This window comes from Ustilago hordei (genome assembly GCF_900519145.1).
Source record: "Ustilago hordei strain Uho2 genome assembly, contig: UHO2_contig_02, whole genome shotgun sequence".
In the NCBI taxonomy this organism is placed as follows: Eukaryota; Fungi; Basidiomycota; class Ustilaginomycetes; order Ustilaginales; family Ustilaginaceae; genus Ustilago; species Ustilago hordei.
The window spans coordinates 1,913,638-1,930,089 of record NW_024545252.1 but is presented as its reverse complement, the minus strand read 5'-3'; the positions used below and the strand labels follow the sequence as shown (position 1 = coordinate 1,930,089).

At 51.3% G+C, this 16,452-nt stretch overlaps 5 protein-coding genes across 5 annotated transcripts; 3 read left to right on the top strand and 2 right to left on the bottom strand.

The window, feature by feature from the left end:
* Positions 1–2,480: 2,480 nt before the first annotated feature.
* Positions 2,481–3,461, bottom strand: UHO2_01399 (uncharacterized protein; the record flags this gene model as incomplete). Its single annotated transcript, XM_041553866.1, has 1 exon — positions 2,481–3,461. One exon carries the CDS (start codon positions 3,459–3,461, stop codon positions 2,481–2,483), a length of 981 nt encoding a protein of 326 aa, XP_041409800.1.
* Positions 3,462–7,970: 4,509 nt separating this feature from the next.
* UHO2_01398 (uncharacterized protein) lies at positions 7,971–10,014 on the top strand (the record flags this gene model as incomplete). Its single annotated transcript, XM_041553865.1, has 2 exons — positions 7,971–8,073; positions 8,156–10,014. The coding sequence occupies 2 exons, from the start codon at positions 7,971–7,973 to the stop codon at positions 10,012–10,014; spliced, it is 1,962 nt and encodes a 653-aa protein (XP_041409799.1).
* A 1,029-nt stretch (positions 10,015–11,043) lies between these two features.
* Positions 11,044–12,861, top strand: UHO2_01397 (uncharacterized protein; the record flags this gene model as incomplete). The annotated part of the gene is made up of 1 exon (XM_041553864.1): positions 11,044–12,861. The coding sequence occupies one exon, from the start codon at positions 11,044–11,046 to the stop codon at positions 12,859–12,861; it is 1,818 nt and encodes a 605-aa protein (XP_041409798.1).
* Positions 12,862–13,143: 282 nt separating this feature from the next.
* Positions 13,144–14,799, bottom strand: UHO2_01396 (uncharacterized protein; the record flags this gene model as incomplete). The annotated part of the gene is made up of 1 exon (XM_041553863.1): positions 13,144–14,799. The coding sequence occupies one exon, from the start codon at positions 14,797–14,799 to the stop codon at positions 13,144–13,146; it is 1,656 nt and encodes a 551-aa protein (XP_041409797.1).
* Positions 14,800–15,490: 691 nt separating this feature from the next.
* UHO2_01395 (putative signal peptidase (endopeptidase SP18)) lies at positions 15,491–16,101 on the top strand (the record flags this gene model as incomplete). Its single annotated transcript, XM_041553862.1, has 2 exons — positions 15,491–15,912; positions 15,993–16,101. The coding sequence occupies 2 exons, from the start codon at positions 15,491–15,493 to the stop codon at positions 16,099–16,101; spliced, it is 531 nt and encodes a 176-aa protein (XP_041409796.1).
* Between the last annotated feature and the right edge of the window lie 351 nt (positions 16,102–16,452).

Here is a 16,452-nt window from a genome sequence, read left to right as displayed (position 1 = left end):
GTGATTTTGATTCCTAGGAATTCTCCTACAGGTCCGTTGTCCTCTGTTCCCCACTTGTCCATTATCTCGGCTTTGGTACAGTCGACTTCTTTCCTGCACGGCGATGCTATCAGCATGTCATCCACATATGCCGTAATGACTGTGAGTTGGTCACCCGCTCCTCTTGAGTAAAGGCATGGGGCGCTCGGCATGCAGTGGAAGCCGATACTTCGGAGGTGGGTATCTAGCTCGATATTCCATTCCCGCCCTGATTGTTTTAGACCGTAGAGCCCCTTTATGAGTTTCAATACCTTTCCTGGAGGTACCTTAGTTCCTACCGGTGGCTTCAGGTAAACATCATGACGTAGGCTCGAATTGAGGTAGGCCTGTTTGACATCAATGGAATCAACCTCCCAGTCCCGTACGGCTGCGATGGCCAGCACTCCCCTTATTGCCTGGATGGGTGCCACTGGCGCAAATATCTCTGTGTAGTCCAAGCCCTCTCTTTGTGTAAACCCTCGCGCTACCAATCTTGCTTTGTACTTTGTGGGGATGAGGTTTGCATCAGTCTTGATCTTGAGTACCCATCGTGTGTCGACTGTGTTCATACCTCGCGGTAGGTCAGTCGTCTCCCACGTTCCCATCGCTTCAAGCCCATCCAGTTCCTTGCGCATTGCCTCTTCCCAGAACCTCCTATCCTTTCCGGCCAGCGCTTCGTGGACAGTTGGGTTCAGGCTGCCCTTTGCTTCCTTGACCTTAGCTGCCGTCAACCCGAAGTAACTCTTCTTTACCCAGGTTTCCGGGTTGCGCATGTCTCTAGCTGGCCTCCAGTTTGGCCATGGGCCTCTCTCCTCGGGTGGCACCGGTGCATACTCTTCCCTCTCATTTGTCGTTCTCCTTTCCTCTGATATCCCGTTAGAGTTCTCATCGTGACAATGTGGTCCTCCGAGTCCTTCCTCTTCGAGGGTCAGTTCCATGTCCACGTGCTCTTCCAAAGGCTCTCGCTCCCTCTCATCAAATAGGTTCTCCTCTGTGTATCCCAGATCATCGATGTCCTCTTCAATAGTTGGGACTGGTGGAGATCGGATACTTATTGGCCGCCATTCCGATCGGTCTGACCAGCACTGTGTTTCCATGAACCTTGCCGAGTTGCTCCAGAAAACGTTCGGAGAGTAGTCAGGACTATAGAATAGCCATCCCTTTCTTTCTAAGCTGTACCCTATGAATACTGCTGCAACCGCTCGTTGGTCCAGCTTCTTGTTGTTTCGCTTAGCTTTTGGAATATTTACCCAGGCTAGGCATCCAAATACACGCATGAGACTGACGAATCGTTTTGGTGATCTCTTGAACATGAGCTGATATGGAAACTCTCCGTCAACGTTAGGAGTAAGATTGATTTTGAATGCCGCCGCTCGTATGGCATGCGGCCAAAATCTCTTTGGTAAACTCCTTTGCATCAACAGTGTTCGCATTTTCTCACCCAGGCTCCTATTCATCCGTTCTACTCGTCCGTTTTGTCTGCTGTTGTAACCGACAGTGGTTTGCCACTCTATGCCCTTTTCTAATGACCATTCCAACGCTTCGTTGCTCTTCCACTCAGTTCCTTGATCGGATCGGATCGCTTTCAGCTTTCTGCCCGTCTGTGTTTCTAAGAACGAAACTATTCTTTTGAGTTGCGTAAATGCGTGACTCTTTCGTAAGAGTGGCTGTGCGTGCACATACTTGCTATGGTCGTCGACAAGCACCAATGTGCACGTGTATTCTGTCACGCGGGATGAGTCTATGATCAGATCGATGTGGATAAGATCTAGGGGCCCCGCGGCTGTTTCGCCGCTGCCTCGCCCCATCCGGGCGGCCGTACTTTTGGACCGTATACACTGCTCACATATCAGAGCTGTATCTGGGTCCAATGCTGCTACAGGTTCGCCTTTCAATTTATCTACAATCGCTCTGGACTTGTCTCGACCTGGATGTCCTAGACGTTCATGCCAGAGCTGTCTTGTGGAGATCTTTGGTCTCCGATCGGCCAGCTCGAACTCTTCATCAACCCCTTCAAACAGCGGTGTTGATGTAGTCATCGCGCTTTGTCGCCATGTGTCGCCTCGGAACTCTAATAGTCCACGCTCGCGATCTTTCGCTATTTTCAATAGCATGCCATTTGCTAGGTGTATTTGCCTGCCTGTGGGGTCTAAAGTCACACGTGCTCCTTCATCTGTGAGTGAGTTGGTTGACAACAGGTTAATATTGAGTTTTCTAACATACAACACATTTTGGAGATAAACGTCTCCATGTTCTGTCGCTATGTTGGTATCTCCCACAGCAGTTGCTTCCAGTACTTCGCTTCCAGCGGTATACACGCGCTTTCTGCAATTTCTTGGGTGGATGAGCATGCTGTGATCATTAACCATGTGGTAGCTCGCTCCCGAATCCAAGATCCAACGTGTGGTTCCTTCTGGTTTTGGGAGCTGCCGCCAACTCGGGGTGAAAGAGCACCAGACCTCCTAGTTGGTCTTGGTGAGGGGGGAATTTTCGGGGATGGCGACAGAAGCATCGCATTTGTTGGCGCCGTGTCCGTAGCGCTTGCATACCCAGCAACGAATTCTCTTTGACTTGGTTTTTGTGCCGCCCGTGTCCGACTCAGTGTCCTCGGCCTGTTCTTCGCTTCCCACAGCCGTTCTAGCACTTGCTTGACGTGGGTCTACTTTCTGGCCGGGTACACTCTCCATTGCAGACTGGCGCGCAGTCAACGCCGTTGCTAGGGCATCGAAGCTGACCTGGTGAACCGTGGCGACTGTTTCCTTGTAAACTGGGTGTCGAATCGTGCATCTCTGGAGCGCGGAGTATAGTGCGTCGTTACTAAACGGAGCACCTAGAAGGCTAGTTTCCGTTTGTAGGACCCTGATCTCTTGGATTAGCTTACGGGCGTCAGCATGAAACATTTTTGTCTCATTGAGCTCGGCAAGTAATGCTATCCGTCGCGAGGTTCTAGCTACTTCACTGGTGAGGCTCCTTTCGATCTTCTTCCAGGCTTGATGACAGGTCAGGTGGTTCTTGCTGATGTCGAGTAAGAGGTAAAGAACGTTGTACTCTCCTTCGGTGTCTAGGGTGCTTCGTAGGACACCCACTAGGGCGTTGTCAAAAGTTCTGTTCCATTTCGGGTGGTTTCTATCGTACGTGCCCTCTAAGTGTCGTATGGCATGAGGGACTACTCGAAGGTTGGCCTTGATGAGTGTGCTCCAACTGTAGTAGTTGCGTGACGTGAGCTTTGGAACCGTCTCCAAGATTTTGGCCAGGGTGCGGTAATCGTATCGGTCGCTATCGTCGTCCGATTCTGATCCTCCTTCATCCTCATTGTCAAAATACTCGGTTTCGTTACCGTCGGTGACCTCTTCGTCAATTTGTACTCGTTGTGGCGTTTTACCTTTTCTCGTCCTCTTGGCTACTTCACCCGTGCTGGCTTGGCGATCGTTATCTCCCGCCATATCAACTGAATGTCGTGGGTTCGAGCCCCACGTTGGGAGCCAGTTAAATTTAGATACACCACTAGGAGACCACGGTCAGGCACTCCCTTATCTGATGTTCTATGTAAAAAGGCTTGTGTTGTCATAAAGAGGTAACGACTGAGCTAAGGGCATATATACATGTTCTAACCACCTGACTGTGCTCTCTATGTCGAGTCATGCCCATGTGCCACGTAGCTTCTTTTATGAGTGTTGTCATGTCAACACATCCCCTGCATACCATGGCGTCAATCCTCGTGCATACGCTGCATTAGCTCCCACTAGCTTCGCATTCTGCTCGTCCTCTTCATCGCCTGATACCTTCCCGATTTCCCGATCCTGTGAACTCCCATTTAATGCATCACGCGTTGGCGATGCCGGTGCATCTTCAACTAGAGGTCAATTCAATTCAAAAGAAAGAAATCGAGCTAGTCTTTCCGTGTTAAGCAACCGGCATCTGGTCAGTCAAACAACGGTGAGACGAAGGAGAGGACAAGGTCAATGGGCATTTCATCAACCGATCTTCATGAGTGTCACCGACCATCAAACACAGCAACGGATCATCGAAATAATGCAACGAGCTCAACTCAATGCGGTTCAATCTACCCGAGGTGGACATTACATTAGACAGGTGCCACTGGTCGGTTGTCCACTTAATGCAAAGGGCAGGCGAACAACCAGACGATTGTTACGGAACTCCAAAGGAAACAGGGGCAGGCAATTGATCAGTAGTAGAGCCGAAAGCTCTGTGTGTGTAGGTGTTTTCGGAACAAAGGGGTGCGATTGTGCCGAGGTTGAAGCGGGCAACCATGCTGTGCTTTGTGTGTAACGCGAGTCAGAGGCGAGATGTGCTAAATTGAGAGGCAAAAAGCAAGATGAAGAGGCAGAACAAAGGGAAGTCAGAGTCAAGATCACGTCAACCCAAGTCAAGTGCCGTGTTCCTGCACAGCGCGGCTCGGCAAAGCGATGCGCGACAGCTCAGCCCTTTTGACAGCTTTTTTGGTACACACGCACATACGGGCAGAAAGGAAGGCTTCGATGCATGCATGGGCTGTCCTTTGGGCGGAGATGAATTTTCTTTTTGCTCCATTTTGTGTATTTCGTGGATCAGGCTCAGAGCTCTGACAACGTTGTCAAAAAAATCTGTCGAACTTGATTTCATCTCATCAGCTTCAACTCAGCCAGACACACAGTCGTCGAGTTCATTCCCAACGGAAGGAACAATGGGCGAGATTAAGCAAAATTGAGGCACTACACACTACAGTACTAGCGCGCCGAAAGGCCGAATGAAAGGTAAGACAGCCAGACCGGCAGACCGGCACTGCAACGCGATAGGGGTGTAATTGGCGCAATTCGGTTTGCTTGATGGGGATGAAATTGAAGGAACATGACAACATGATGTAAGAGAGATGAAAGGAACAACAGCATGGTAGCTTGGGTCGATGCCACGGTTGTGTGCTTGTGTGTGCTTGTGTGTGTTTGTGCGAGGGTAGAACACGAACAACGGACGTCGAACTCCGACAGCTCGATGACAGCTATCAACGCGCCACCTTTTTTTCGTTTTCCAAAATGCCAAACTGTGACAACAGCAGACGGTTGCCAAGCACTCCTTCTCGGCAGCCCTCCTCCGCAACAAGACCTCGATCGGCAACAAACTCGTGTGTTGACACTGTCAAATATAGCCTCCCGAATCCTTTGTAGCTGCAGTCATGGTTTCACTTTCACCTCAAGGCCATCAAGCCTAGGGCGATGCGCAAGGGCTGAAAGGGACGAGTGCTGCCGTAAACACGGCTCACAGACAGTCCAATGTGTACCACTGCTGCCCTACATGTAGATAATCCTCAAGACCTTAATCGAAATGCAATTCCGGTTCCAAACATGTCGTCTAGCCGTATCCAAACTCATGTATGCACTTTGTGAGACACGAAGGGCGAAGCAAGGCAAGGCGATGTGGTGCCGAACTCGATGCTGCTGTGGTGACAATCGCAGAGAGAAGCAGCTGTCGCCTGCTGCGTTTGGTTGCCGTGACTTGAGGCTCAAATCCAGAGATGTTTTAACCGAGAGACACTGTTCAGACGCCTATTTCGAGCTGTCCGAGTCTCTCACGATCGCGCGAGTGCCTTTTTTCAGGCCTTTTTTCAACCTGATCTATCTAAATCGCAACTTCGGCTTTACAGCTGTCGAAATTCCGAATCAAACAACACGGGTGTACACCCACTCGCCTGTCCTGCGTGTTCATTCGAATCTCTTGCCTTTTTTTTCTTTACTTCAAAAGCTGTCAACGACGCGAGGCCGAGTTCTGATTCCTAAATTCAGTTGACAGTGCAGATCAATGCCGTCATGAATTTGACCCGAGAAAGTTGCCCACAGCACGACTACACGCAGGGGTTGCAATTGTATTCGGCTTTTTTTTTTTTTTTTTTTTTTTTTTTTTGGCTTACAAATCCCTCCGTCTCTCTTTTTATCCGAAACCTCGAAAGCAAGCAAGGCAAATCAGGCCTTTGACTTTGGTAAAAAAGATTTTCTAAAAAAAAAAAAAAAAGATAAAAAAAAAAAAGGTTTGCTGCACAGCCTACACCCTCGCTCCATCACCGGGGTTTGCTTGTTACCGACTGAGAAAAGACAGAAGGTGAGGGTACAACTGTGTTAGCGAGACAGCACGTCCAACTCACTACCACTGATAAGCCCGAACGAAACAATGGGAAACACTCAAATGAATTGATCCGCCCGCTGTCGACCGCTGGTGACAGCGGACGGCAGACAACAGCAGCGCGCACGCACTTCCAACGACAGAAAACCGGAATTGGAATTCCGCAACGTTCCAACTGCTTTTCCACATCAACGTCCTCGCTGGTCACTTGGCCGATACACAAGGAGAAATGGAGATCGTGAAGAGATCATGAGAAAAAAAATTTGATTGCCTAACTCGGCTGAGTCGCTTGCGAGCTTCCGGGAGACGTTGGGCGAGCGTGCGCTAAAGTCGCGCTCCCGCTGGGTGACACATGTACCGGTCACGTGCCTGATCGCAAATTCGTTCAAGTCTGTGTCCGTAACCCGAACACTGTTTCAGTAATTTTGTTTTCTCGCGCGTTCTGAGAAAGGATGCACCAGAGCAGTGTCGATACGCATCGTCGTTCAAAGCTTTGTTTTCACTTTGCTTGCCGCGGCAGTTGGCAAAATGCATGAACTTGCATCTGTCATCCTTTTCAGCCTCTCCCCTTTCATGTTCCCTTTTCTTCTTCTGCTCAGAGAGTTCGAGGTCGGTGACCGCTTTGCATGCTGTCAAGATCACCGCATTGTCCTATTCGTGTTCCTGAGTAGCAGTAATGGCAACGCTTTGCCGTGGTTGCATACAGAGCCTGTGAGGTTCCACATCGAGCGACGCGGTGCGGACGGCCCCCAGACTCGTCTAGACCAAGACAGCTGTCACTTGCCCCAACCGAACTGACAGCTCCGAGTCATTAATAGCGTTAGCTACTAGTTACGTTGCAAACAGGGAGTTTGTTACAGCTGTTGGGAAGCCTACACATCGTATTGCTTGTCAGTGTTCTCTACAGCATCCCGGTTGCGTAAGGCTCGCCGCTCCAACACCTGCTCCTTGTGCACCGATGCTATCTATTACAAGGTTCAGTGCTAGGTCTGTACAAACTGTTTATCGACTACAGCCTGAGTCTGGTCCATCAGACGGAGATGTAAACTTGCTCCGGCAATACCGCACTAGCCTCGCCGTGTACTCAATCTATTGCTCACTGTCGTACATCAGACCTCGAAGCTTCTAGGCGAGCAAGGCAGGTCCGTGTACTGTACAAGGCTTGCTTACTTGCAGAAGCGACAGAACCCAAGAAGGAGAGGCAGAAACTGTGCGAAGGAGAGTTTGTCTATGCCGATCCAAGCTGAGAGTCGGGCTGCGAATTTCGCTTTCGTTCGGCAAACGTCACCATCGTAGCGCGTCTTCAGCTGCGGCGAGGTTGCGCAACCTCGACCAAATTCCGCTCTCATCCATCTGCTTCCGCTACACTAGCTCATAGCAATCGAACCTCACCCGCCTCGTGTCTTGATGAGAGTGAAAGCCGGAAAAACTTCTGCGTCGACATGATCGCCAATCCATCCCACCCTCCCCTCTTGCCACCCAAATTGAAATCAAATGGCAAGCTTCTCCATATAAGCGAGTTGTTTGGTTCCGAGTCTAGCCGAGGAGGTGTCCTTCACCCAGAATCAAGGTCATTGTTCGGGGATGTCAGACCGATATTGGATGAACAAGGTGCGAAAATGACGCGCCAAGGAACCACGCATGCAAGTGGAGAAAATGTAGGCGCTGCGCAGGGGCCCCTTTTCTCCAACTCACTAGGCGAGGTTACACCCTGACGTTTAGCTTTCGTCCACCTTCTCGTCCACATCTCTACGAATCCACCTTACCTGCACAGCACCATTCCTAAGAGAAGAAACGCGAGGGTAACACAAGGGCCAATCTTGTGATCGCGAGTTTCGGGGATGTCAAGACACAGTCAACGCCCAACCACATGGGGAGGAGCACAACCTGGATCTTCCTTTTCCACTCCTACTTCTCCTGGTGTTGAGGGTGGTGGTTTCGGATGTAAGTCCCCTCTTCCCCCCGTATCCCCCTCAAGCCCCTTCTGATTGCCCTCCACTGACACCAACCCTTTTCAGCATCACAGTCGAACCAAGCGTTCCCTCAATATACCGTCGAACGTGGTCCATTTTTGCCCAGTCCTCCTCTGACTCCGTCACATCCCCAACCGACGACATCCCCCTAAGCCTACTCCACAAGTTCTTCTCATCCTCTGGCGGGCTAGGTCCAGGCCAAGCAGAACGAATCGTCAACGCAGCGTGCAAGTCCAATCGCTGTTCACGCATCGAATTTTACACCGCTCTGGGCTTGTTAGTTCAGCTGCAACAGGGTGAGGGGTTGAATTTGGGAGTTGTACAGCAAAGGTTAGCGAGTGGAACACTGAGCGAGCCGAGACTTGATATGGATGCGATGGGGACTTGCGGTGGTGGGCATACCTTTCCACCGACAGCAGCAGCAGCAGGAGTGAGGCCGGCAGGAACGGTGAGAGAGATGAACGATCCTTGGAATGCCTCCACCTCTAATGCGTTCGGGGCGTATGAGGGTGTGGGCGGGAATAGTTACGATTCTGCTTTTAGAGGTGGCTTTGGTAGCAGCAACTCCGGTCCTTCCTCCTCACGAACGAAGAATAATCTCTTCGCGCATAACGGAGGCGCATCCACATCCACCAGCGACACTCTCCACCCTCCACCCCGTCAACCCCGCACGACAGCCCCAGCTCCCCGTCCGTTCAGCTACATGTCCGAAACAGCCGAAACCAACGCTCTTGACGCATCCCTTGACCCATCCGCCGATCTTCCCGAGGACATAATCACCGTTCGTCTCCGCTCCGGGCTGGAGGGATTTATTATCAAGCATAACGTATACATTGTCACCTCTTCACTCCGGGAGACTAGTGTCACTAGAAGGTACTCCGATTGGATATGGCTAAGCGAATGCTTGGCGAAGAGGTATCCGTTTCGGTGTCTGCCGGTGTTGCCGCCGAAGAGAATTGCGGTTCCGATTGCAGGCAGGCATCTAAGTGCCGAGAATCTATTTATAGAGAGGAGGAGGAGAGGGTTGGAAAGATATTTGAGGTTGTTGGTCTGTCATTCGGTGTTGAGGGAGGATAAGTTGGTGCAGGTTTTCTTGGAGGAAGTGAAGCCTGTTTCGGATTGGAAGCGGGAAGTTCCTGCGCTGTTCTTGGATGAGGAGGGGTTGGTGAAGGTGGTGAATGAAGCGGAACGAATGACGATTCCGGAAGATCTAGAGCTGAAGCTTACCCAGCAACGTCAAGCAATCCCAGAACTGCTCGAGAGGTGGACGAATATGGTAGCTCTATTCGAACGCATCGTGAAGCGGAATGATGCAGCAGCCGCAGATTATTCCAGACTCAACTTCTCATTGCTCAGCGTAGTAGAGAGTAGTAGCAAGAGATGGAGACCGGAAAGTGATAGAAGTGGCAAAACGGAAGAGGTTATCAATGTTACTGCTGGTGCGGTGCAGGAGTTCAGCGAGTTGCTTTCCTCCCGTGTGTCCTCTGTCTCCCTCTCTACTCTCGAGGGATTCAAAGCGCAGAGGGATCTCATACTTTCATTTCGCGACTTGATCTCACGTATCGACAGGCAGTTGGTGGATCCAATCGACCAACTCAAAAAGCGCATCGAAGCAAACCAACGCAAAATCTCAGCCCTAACCACCGCCACCCCTTCCAACCGCTCAGCAAGTCAAGACCAACAAGCAACCCTAACAGCACAAGTCAAACAAGATACAGCCTCCATAGCAAAATACTTGAACAGAAGGGTCCATGCGAAGAAAACCGTCTGGGAAGAGCTCATTTGGTTTCATCACCGGTTCAAAGCTGTTGAAGGGGAAATGGGCAAGTTTGTTCGAGATGAGAGTTTTTGGTTCGGGGAAGTGGGGAGAGCGTGGGAGGCTAGTGAGATGCGGTTGAAGATGATTCGTTAACCCACCACCAACTTTTGCGATGATGTTCGGTGATGGCGAGGGATTTTCGTTTAGGCTATTTGATTTCTGGTTGTGCAATCGTTTTCAACGCACCATCACAACGAAACTTCGTATCCAGGCTCCTGGTCATGCAATCGTTCCCAACCCATCATCACACATCAGTTTAAACGTATGAGCAGATCGTGATCGAAGTATTGCTGCGGTCAAGTTGTGACAGCACATCTAACGACAATGACAGCTGTCGCAGGATGTGTGTTAGGGAGACGTATGCAGCTACAATCGAACGATGCATACCAAAACTGCATGTGAGCAGAAATCGCTCAATTGGTGTATGGGTGGCGATTGTTTGCGCTTGGAAAAGCCGCGGGAAAGCAGAAATTGGCCGTGATAGAAGCCGGATATGCTGTGGCTGCAGAGTCAGCTGTGTTCCGAAACCTTTTTTTTTTTTTTTTTTTTTTTTTTTTTTTTTTTTTTATAAATACAGCGTTCAAAACCCGCTCGTACAACATACAAACGACGCGGGACTTTGCCCACGAACCCCACATTTCAGCTTAGTAGGGTTAGCATTGGAGGTTGGTGGTTGGATAAGGGAGTGCGGAGAAGCGGGGGCGGGAGTGTCAAATGTAGTGGCTGAAATTGTGTAGCATGACTCGGCGGGAGACGATCGCTATCGAAGAAATTCTCCAAGATTTGTACCTCCGCGGTGACCGTTCGAGAAATGCTGGTTCAACTTTGCTCTTCTTGCGGCTTTGTATGCATTTTCCCTCGTTCATTGTCCGAGGCCGAGGCGAGTGCGGGCCGGTAAGGTGGATTCCGGGATCCCTCTGCTCGTTACCTTTACCCGATAGAAGTGTTTGGCTGAGTTTTCGAGATTCCTCTTTTTCGCCATTCATCGCCACCACATCTACCTCCATCATCGCCCTCCCTTGCCTCGTCCGACTCCGTCTCAGATTTCGGCCCGATACAGCAGCAGATGACGCACCCGCAGTCTCCACAGACGATAAGTAGCAACTTGGATATCCGCGCATCATGGGTCGAGGTCGAAGACCGAATATGGCTTTAGAGCCGACTCGAGCATTACAAACCCAACGAGCGTTTCGACAACGAAAAGCAGAGCATCTGGCAAGTTTGGAGGAATCGGTTGCAAAGCTCACAGATGAAAATGCTAAACTGCGAAAGCTTCTCAACCTCCCACCCACCCCGAAAGAAGATGTTGGCGATAGAAGTCGCAGTTCTTCACCAACACGGGCAGGTGTACCAACACCAACATCGACCGAATCAGCACAATCGTTATCAGGAGGATGCGATAACTGCGAAAGAATGCGAGAAGCGAATCGACAGCTAGCCTTAGCTGCAGCACAGGTGGAAGAACAAATGTCGCATCTACAGCAATCGATCAAGGCGTTGAGGTCGGTTTTGCAGCATCATAACATTCCGATACCTTCACCGCTTGTGGGGTCTACGGGGTCTCCTGTGACGGCGGCGATGGGAGAGAAGGTGTACAGGCATACTAAAAAGACGAGGTATAGTGCTGATCCGTTGCTGCAACCGCAATTGCCACTGTTGTCGGATGCATCACCTTCGACGACGGCGGTCAGTGGGATTCAGATGACGTCGAACTATCTTGGTGCTGCTTTACCTTCTTCTGCTGTTGCTAGTCATGAGCAGTACCACCAGCAGCAACAGCAGTATGCATCCTCCAGTCGAAGACCGAATCCCATCACCACATCAGGGACGCAAGCATGGCATACTCCAAGTCCATCCGCAATCTTGTCAGCACCAACACCGCCCTCCGCCTCGTTCAGCCCGCGTCACGCATATATCAGCCATAACAACAGCGCACATCCATCACAGGCTGAGGAGAGCTACTACAAGAGTAGACATCCTCCAGCGAGGCAGAACTCGGGAAATAGCACGAGTGGCAGTGGCAGTAGCAGTGGCAGTGGAAGCAACAGCAGGCAACTACCACCACCAAATGCAGGGGTGGAGATGAGTCCAGCGCGTCAAGCTGCTCATCTTCCGCCTTGGTCAGGACACGGGCACAATGGCGCGATAGGTGTCAGCTCGCCAGCGAGTATGGGAAGATATCATCTGGCTCTGCCAGCGTTGAGTCCGCATTCGAATGGTAATTGGTATCATTCTCCTTCCAGCTGGTCCTATCCGAGCACAAGCACGGAAGCTGGGCCAAGTGAAGGCTACGCAAGATCTAGCACGAGCAATGGCAGGAGAGGAGAGCGTGAAGATTACGCCTACGAGCCACAGCAGCAGCAATACACCTACGGAGGCAGATACGCACGCATTGCACCGTTGTCGTCAGCAGCTTCACCGTCGTATGCTGCCGCGCAATCGCCGTACGATCCTCATCAGCAGGCGGTTGCTTCACCTCGATATCCACCGCGCGACAGGGATGATTCGGAAGCTGGAGGGGCAGGCAGGTACGTTGCTTCCAACTACGGTTCTGTGTCGTCTCATCGCAGTTCGGGCCCTGGAGAAAGGGATCAGAAGTCAAAACGTGGTCCGCCCAACGCGAGCAACGGGGACACGCAAGTAAAGAAAATTTGCTGTCCTCCGAAAGCATCTTTGTCGTCTAGTACAGGCGCGCAAGCATTATCTCGCGGTTGCGGTCCGAAAGCGGAGCAAGCGAAGCCAGATGAGAAGAACCAGGCGAATTGGACTGCACCCCCACCGCTTGGCGTCACTTTTGACATGCGCATCGACGCAAAGAAACAGTTGGATAATCCGGATGCCCAGCCACCAGCGACCCTCGAGGACGGCAAGGCGCAAGACGATGACGAGTGCTGCTTCGGCCTGGTTAATTGCGATGATGACGGTCGGATTGTCATCTGAGATCGCAATCGCATTTTTACAGTAAGCTTCCGGCTTTTCACCGCGAAACATGGACACGCATCCTCTTTTCACAGTCTGTGTTTGTGTGTGTCACCGAGCGAGCTCGAACATGTGTCCATCGAGCAGGACTGAGGTCCTTGTCGACTCTCGCGGTAGTCTCACTCAAGCAGATCCAGAGTCCAATCGTTCACCCAGGCAGGCTCCTTGACACAGCATGCGATTTGACCGGTATATGCCCATTATCACTCAAAAGTATTGTGAAATAGGGCCGGGTATCGATAGCTAAGAAGGCCAAGACAATTCCACCTGATCTCCATCTTCAACATCCATGTCTGCCACTGTCTGTCTTGGCTTGAATGCGAATCCATCAAACATGACCTTGATCTGATCTGGCTTGATCTTGTCTCCGAGATTGGCTGGCACGAGTTGTTTTGTATGGAAGTGGGTGGTGATGGTCAAGAGCTTGGTTGCCGGTGTTACTGTGACTTGCATCGGTCCCAGTTTGGATTGGAGGGTGAGGTCAAGTGTTTCTTGGTCCGCAGCGCCGCTCGTCCCGATGTCGCCGGCATCGTCGTCGTCGTCGTCACCGTCAACAGCTTGCGAGGTGCTGGGATGGTTGCCATTCGTCTTTGATGCGGGCGCGCCGTCGTCATCCGAGTCGTCAATGACGATGGCAGCGTCCTTGCCATTCTTGCTGGTGGCCTGACTTTGACTTGCTGCGTTTCCAGCTGCTGTAGATGAGCGCGTGCGTCGTGGTGAGGTATTTGGCTTTGTTGGCCTTGCTACAAACTCAACGCTGTCGTCTGTGTCGTTGCCATCCTCGACGATGCGAATCGCACCTGACCTAGCCTGTGGAGCTGATTGTGTTCTTGAGAACTGTGCCTGTCGCTCCGAAGGTCCTGGATTTGAAGACGGCTGCTGTCGTATGCGCTCCAGTTCTCGCTGTTTCCTCTTGGCGTCCCGTTCCTGTTGCTCGCGTTTTGCTTGTTCTCGAATGTGTTTTGCGTTCTGTCCCCGCATCAACCGCGCGAGATCAGGATCCCAGTTGATCTGATTGAGGCTGTCAACATCATCATCATCATCGTCGACCACGCCTGCGCCACGCCGTGGAGACCCAGGTGACAGGACAGATGAAGATGCTGTACCGTTACCGACACCTAGAGTAGCAGAGCTGCGAGTACTCCGACGCAATGCTGGAGCAGTGGCGGTGGAGCTGGAACCGTTTGCTGTAGGTGCCGTGGTGGAAGGGGCTGGGATCTTGCTGCCCATGACTCTGGATACCAGATCGCAAGCTTTGGACAGCTTTTCAGGTGAAGGTGGCGGAGGTGGCGTGAGACTGACACCGCGTTCGCGCCTTCCATTTGCATTCGGCCCTCCTGCTGCGCTGCTATTTGGTGCTCCATTTCCGTCAGTGGTGTCGGCGGAAGCTGTCGCGCCGTTGCCTTTGCTAGCGCTCGGAAGCACAGATTGTGCATCGTGAAAGACGTCCGTAGACAAGGAGAAGCTCGGCTCTTGTGATAGACGCCGAAAGACGCCTTGTGATGCCCAAGCTGGTAGGACCTTGGTGTGCTTCTTCTTGCGCCTTTTCGCTCGGCGTTTCGTAGCAGTGTCGCTGTCATCGCTCGACACGTCCACGTCGCTGCTGTACATCAGCGTGTCCGTGTCCTCATCGTCTTCATCGTCGTTCCCGACAACATCCTCGTTGTCATCGTCCGAGTCGCCAATGACTTGTGCTGCTACCGAAGATGATGCCAATGCTGATGGCGCAGACACAGTGGCAGAGGATGAAGGGGTTTGTGTGCCATTCCTCCCTGAACCTTCACCAACCTTGTCATTGATGCCATTGGTGGACTTGGCTAGCGCTTTAGGTTTATCTTTGGCTTTCGACTTGCTCGGCAAGGGTCTGCGTGTGAAAAAGTCGACGTCATCGTCGTCCATGTCTGTCTTTGTCTAGGAAGGCGAGGGCAATGCAGTCGAATGTGTGGGTTTGCGGGTTGTGGTGGCACAGACCCTGCAGCAGAGTTTGTGTGATATCGCAGATACCGTTATGTATCGTAGCCGTTCAACAAGGATGTGCTGGCTATATATGAAGGAGAGGATGCCGAGGCTGAGTCGGTATGAGGAGACGAGAAGACGTTGGGAAAGAAGGACAAGAAAGCAGCACAGAAAAAAGTAAAGAGAAAGTTGAGTGTAGAAGAATCGCTGCTGCTGCTGTTGCTGCTGCTACGCGTAGGAATTCAGGGTTCAGCCAAAGCAACACAGCAGCAGAGCGCGTCAAATCCGTGTTCCTCTCTTCTTTTTCTTCTCTGCTCCCGATCTTCACTATCCTCAAACCGTTCGATCAGATTTGAATCGGGTGATGAAGCAACACAGCGCTCAAGCCTTCTTGCTTCACTTGCCTTCAGCTGAAAGTGACACGTTGTTCGTTATTCTTCTAACCCACTAACTGGCTCCATCACTACGACTTTCCTTCTGTCATAGCACTTCTCCTAACATCGTCACTGAGGACAGAACCATCCTCTGCTACGCCTCAATCTAGCCTGAACTTGTCGGTAGAATTTGCCTACACCACTACGCCGTCCAACCGCATTCTCGGCTCGCATTCACCAACGCCTGCAGCTCGCCCACCATGTTCGCAGAAGAACTGGCCTCACTACGCCGACAAGGCCTACGATCGATCCTCTTCCAAGTTCTCAACTTTGTCTCGGTCGTATCAACAGCCTTGGCAATGTGGAAAGGGCTTTCCGTCCTCACCGACACTGAATCCCCCGTAGTTGTAGTCCTCTCTGGCTCCATGGAACCTGCATTCTACCGAGGTGACATTCTCTTCCTCTCGATGCCGAGTGGACCACTTAAAGTCGGCGATATCCCCGTATACAAGGTGCCAGGAGCAGACATTCCGATCGTACATCGTATCATCGAAACGCACGACGCACCCAATGGTGAACAACTCATTATGACCAAAGGCGATAACAATGACAGCGACGATATTGCTCTGTATAACGGTGCGAGATGGATGAGGAGGTCGAACATGGTCGGCAAGGTTAGAGGGTAAGTAGCTCACCCGTATCCGAACTTGTGTCACCGAGTTGATAACTGACGAGGAAGTGTTCTAATGTTTGATGTGACAGGTACGTGCCATATGTGGGTTATTTGACAATCGCACTCAACGACTATCCCAAGCTCAAATACCTTCTTTTGGGCATCATGGGCCTGTCGCTGCTTTTCCAGAAAGAGTAGAATACATATACATCTGCCAAGGCCACTCGCAATCCATACTCTCGTACATGTCTGTCGCTCGGGCTGTCGCCTGTGATGTGTGCAAGCTTGGCTTGTTCGTGCTTTTCACCCTCACCCTCCTAAAAACGGCGAAGTCGACATAACCTCTTTGGCCTGATCGCTCCCCAGTCCCACCTTGTTCTTCAGCACTCATGTCCCAAGCCGACCAGCTCAAACTTCAAAAACACTGTCACAACTCAAACAGCCGCAGCCAACCACTCGTTTTGAGCGTGAAAGAATGTGTATACGATTGGTAAAACTTGAAAAGACAAAGAAACGAAAACAAGAGAGTGTGTAGGTGTGTATAGACGT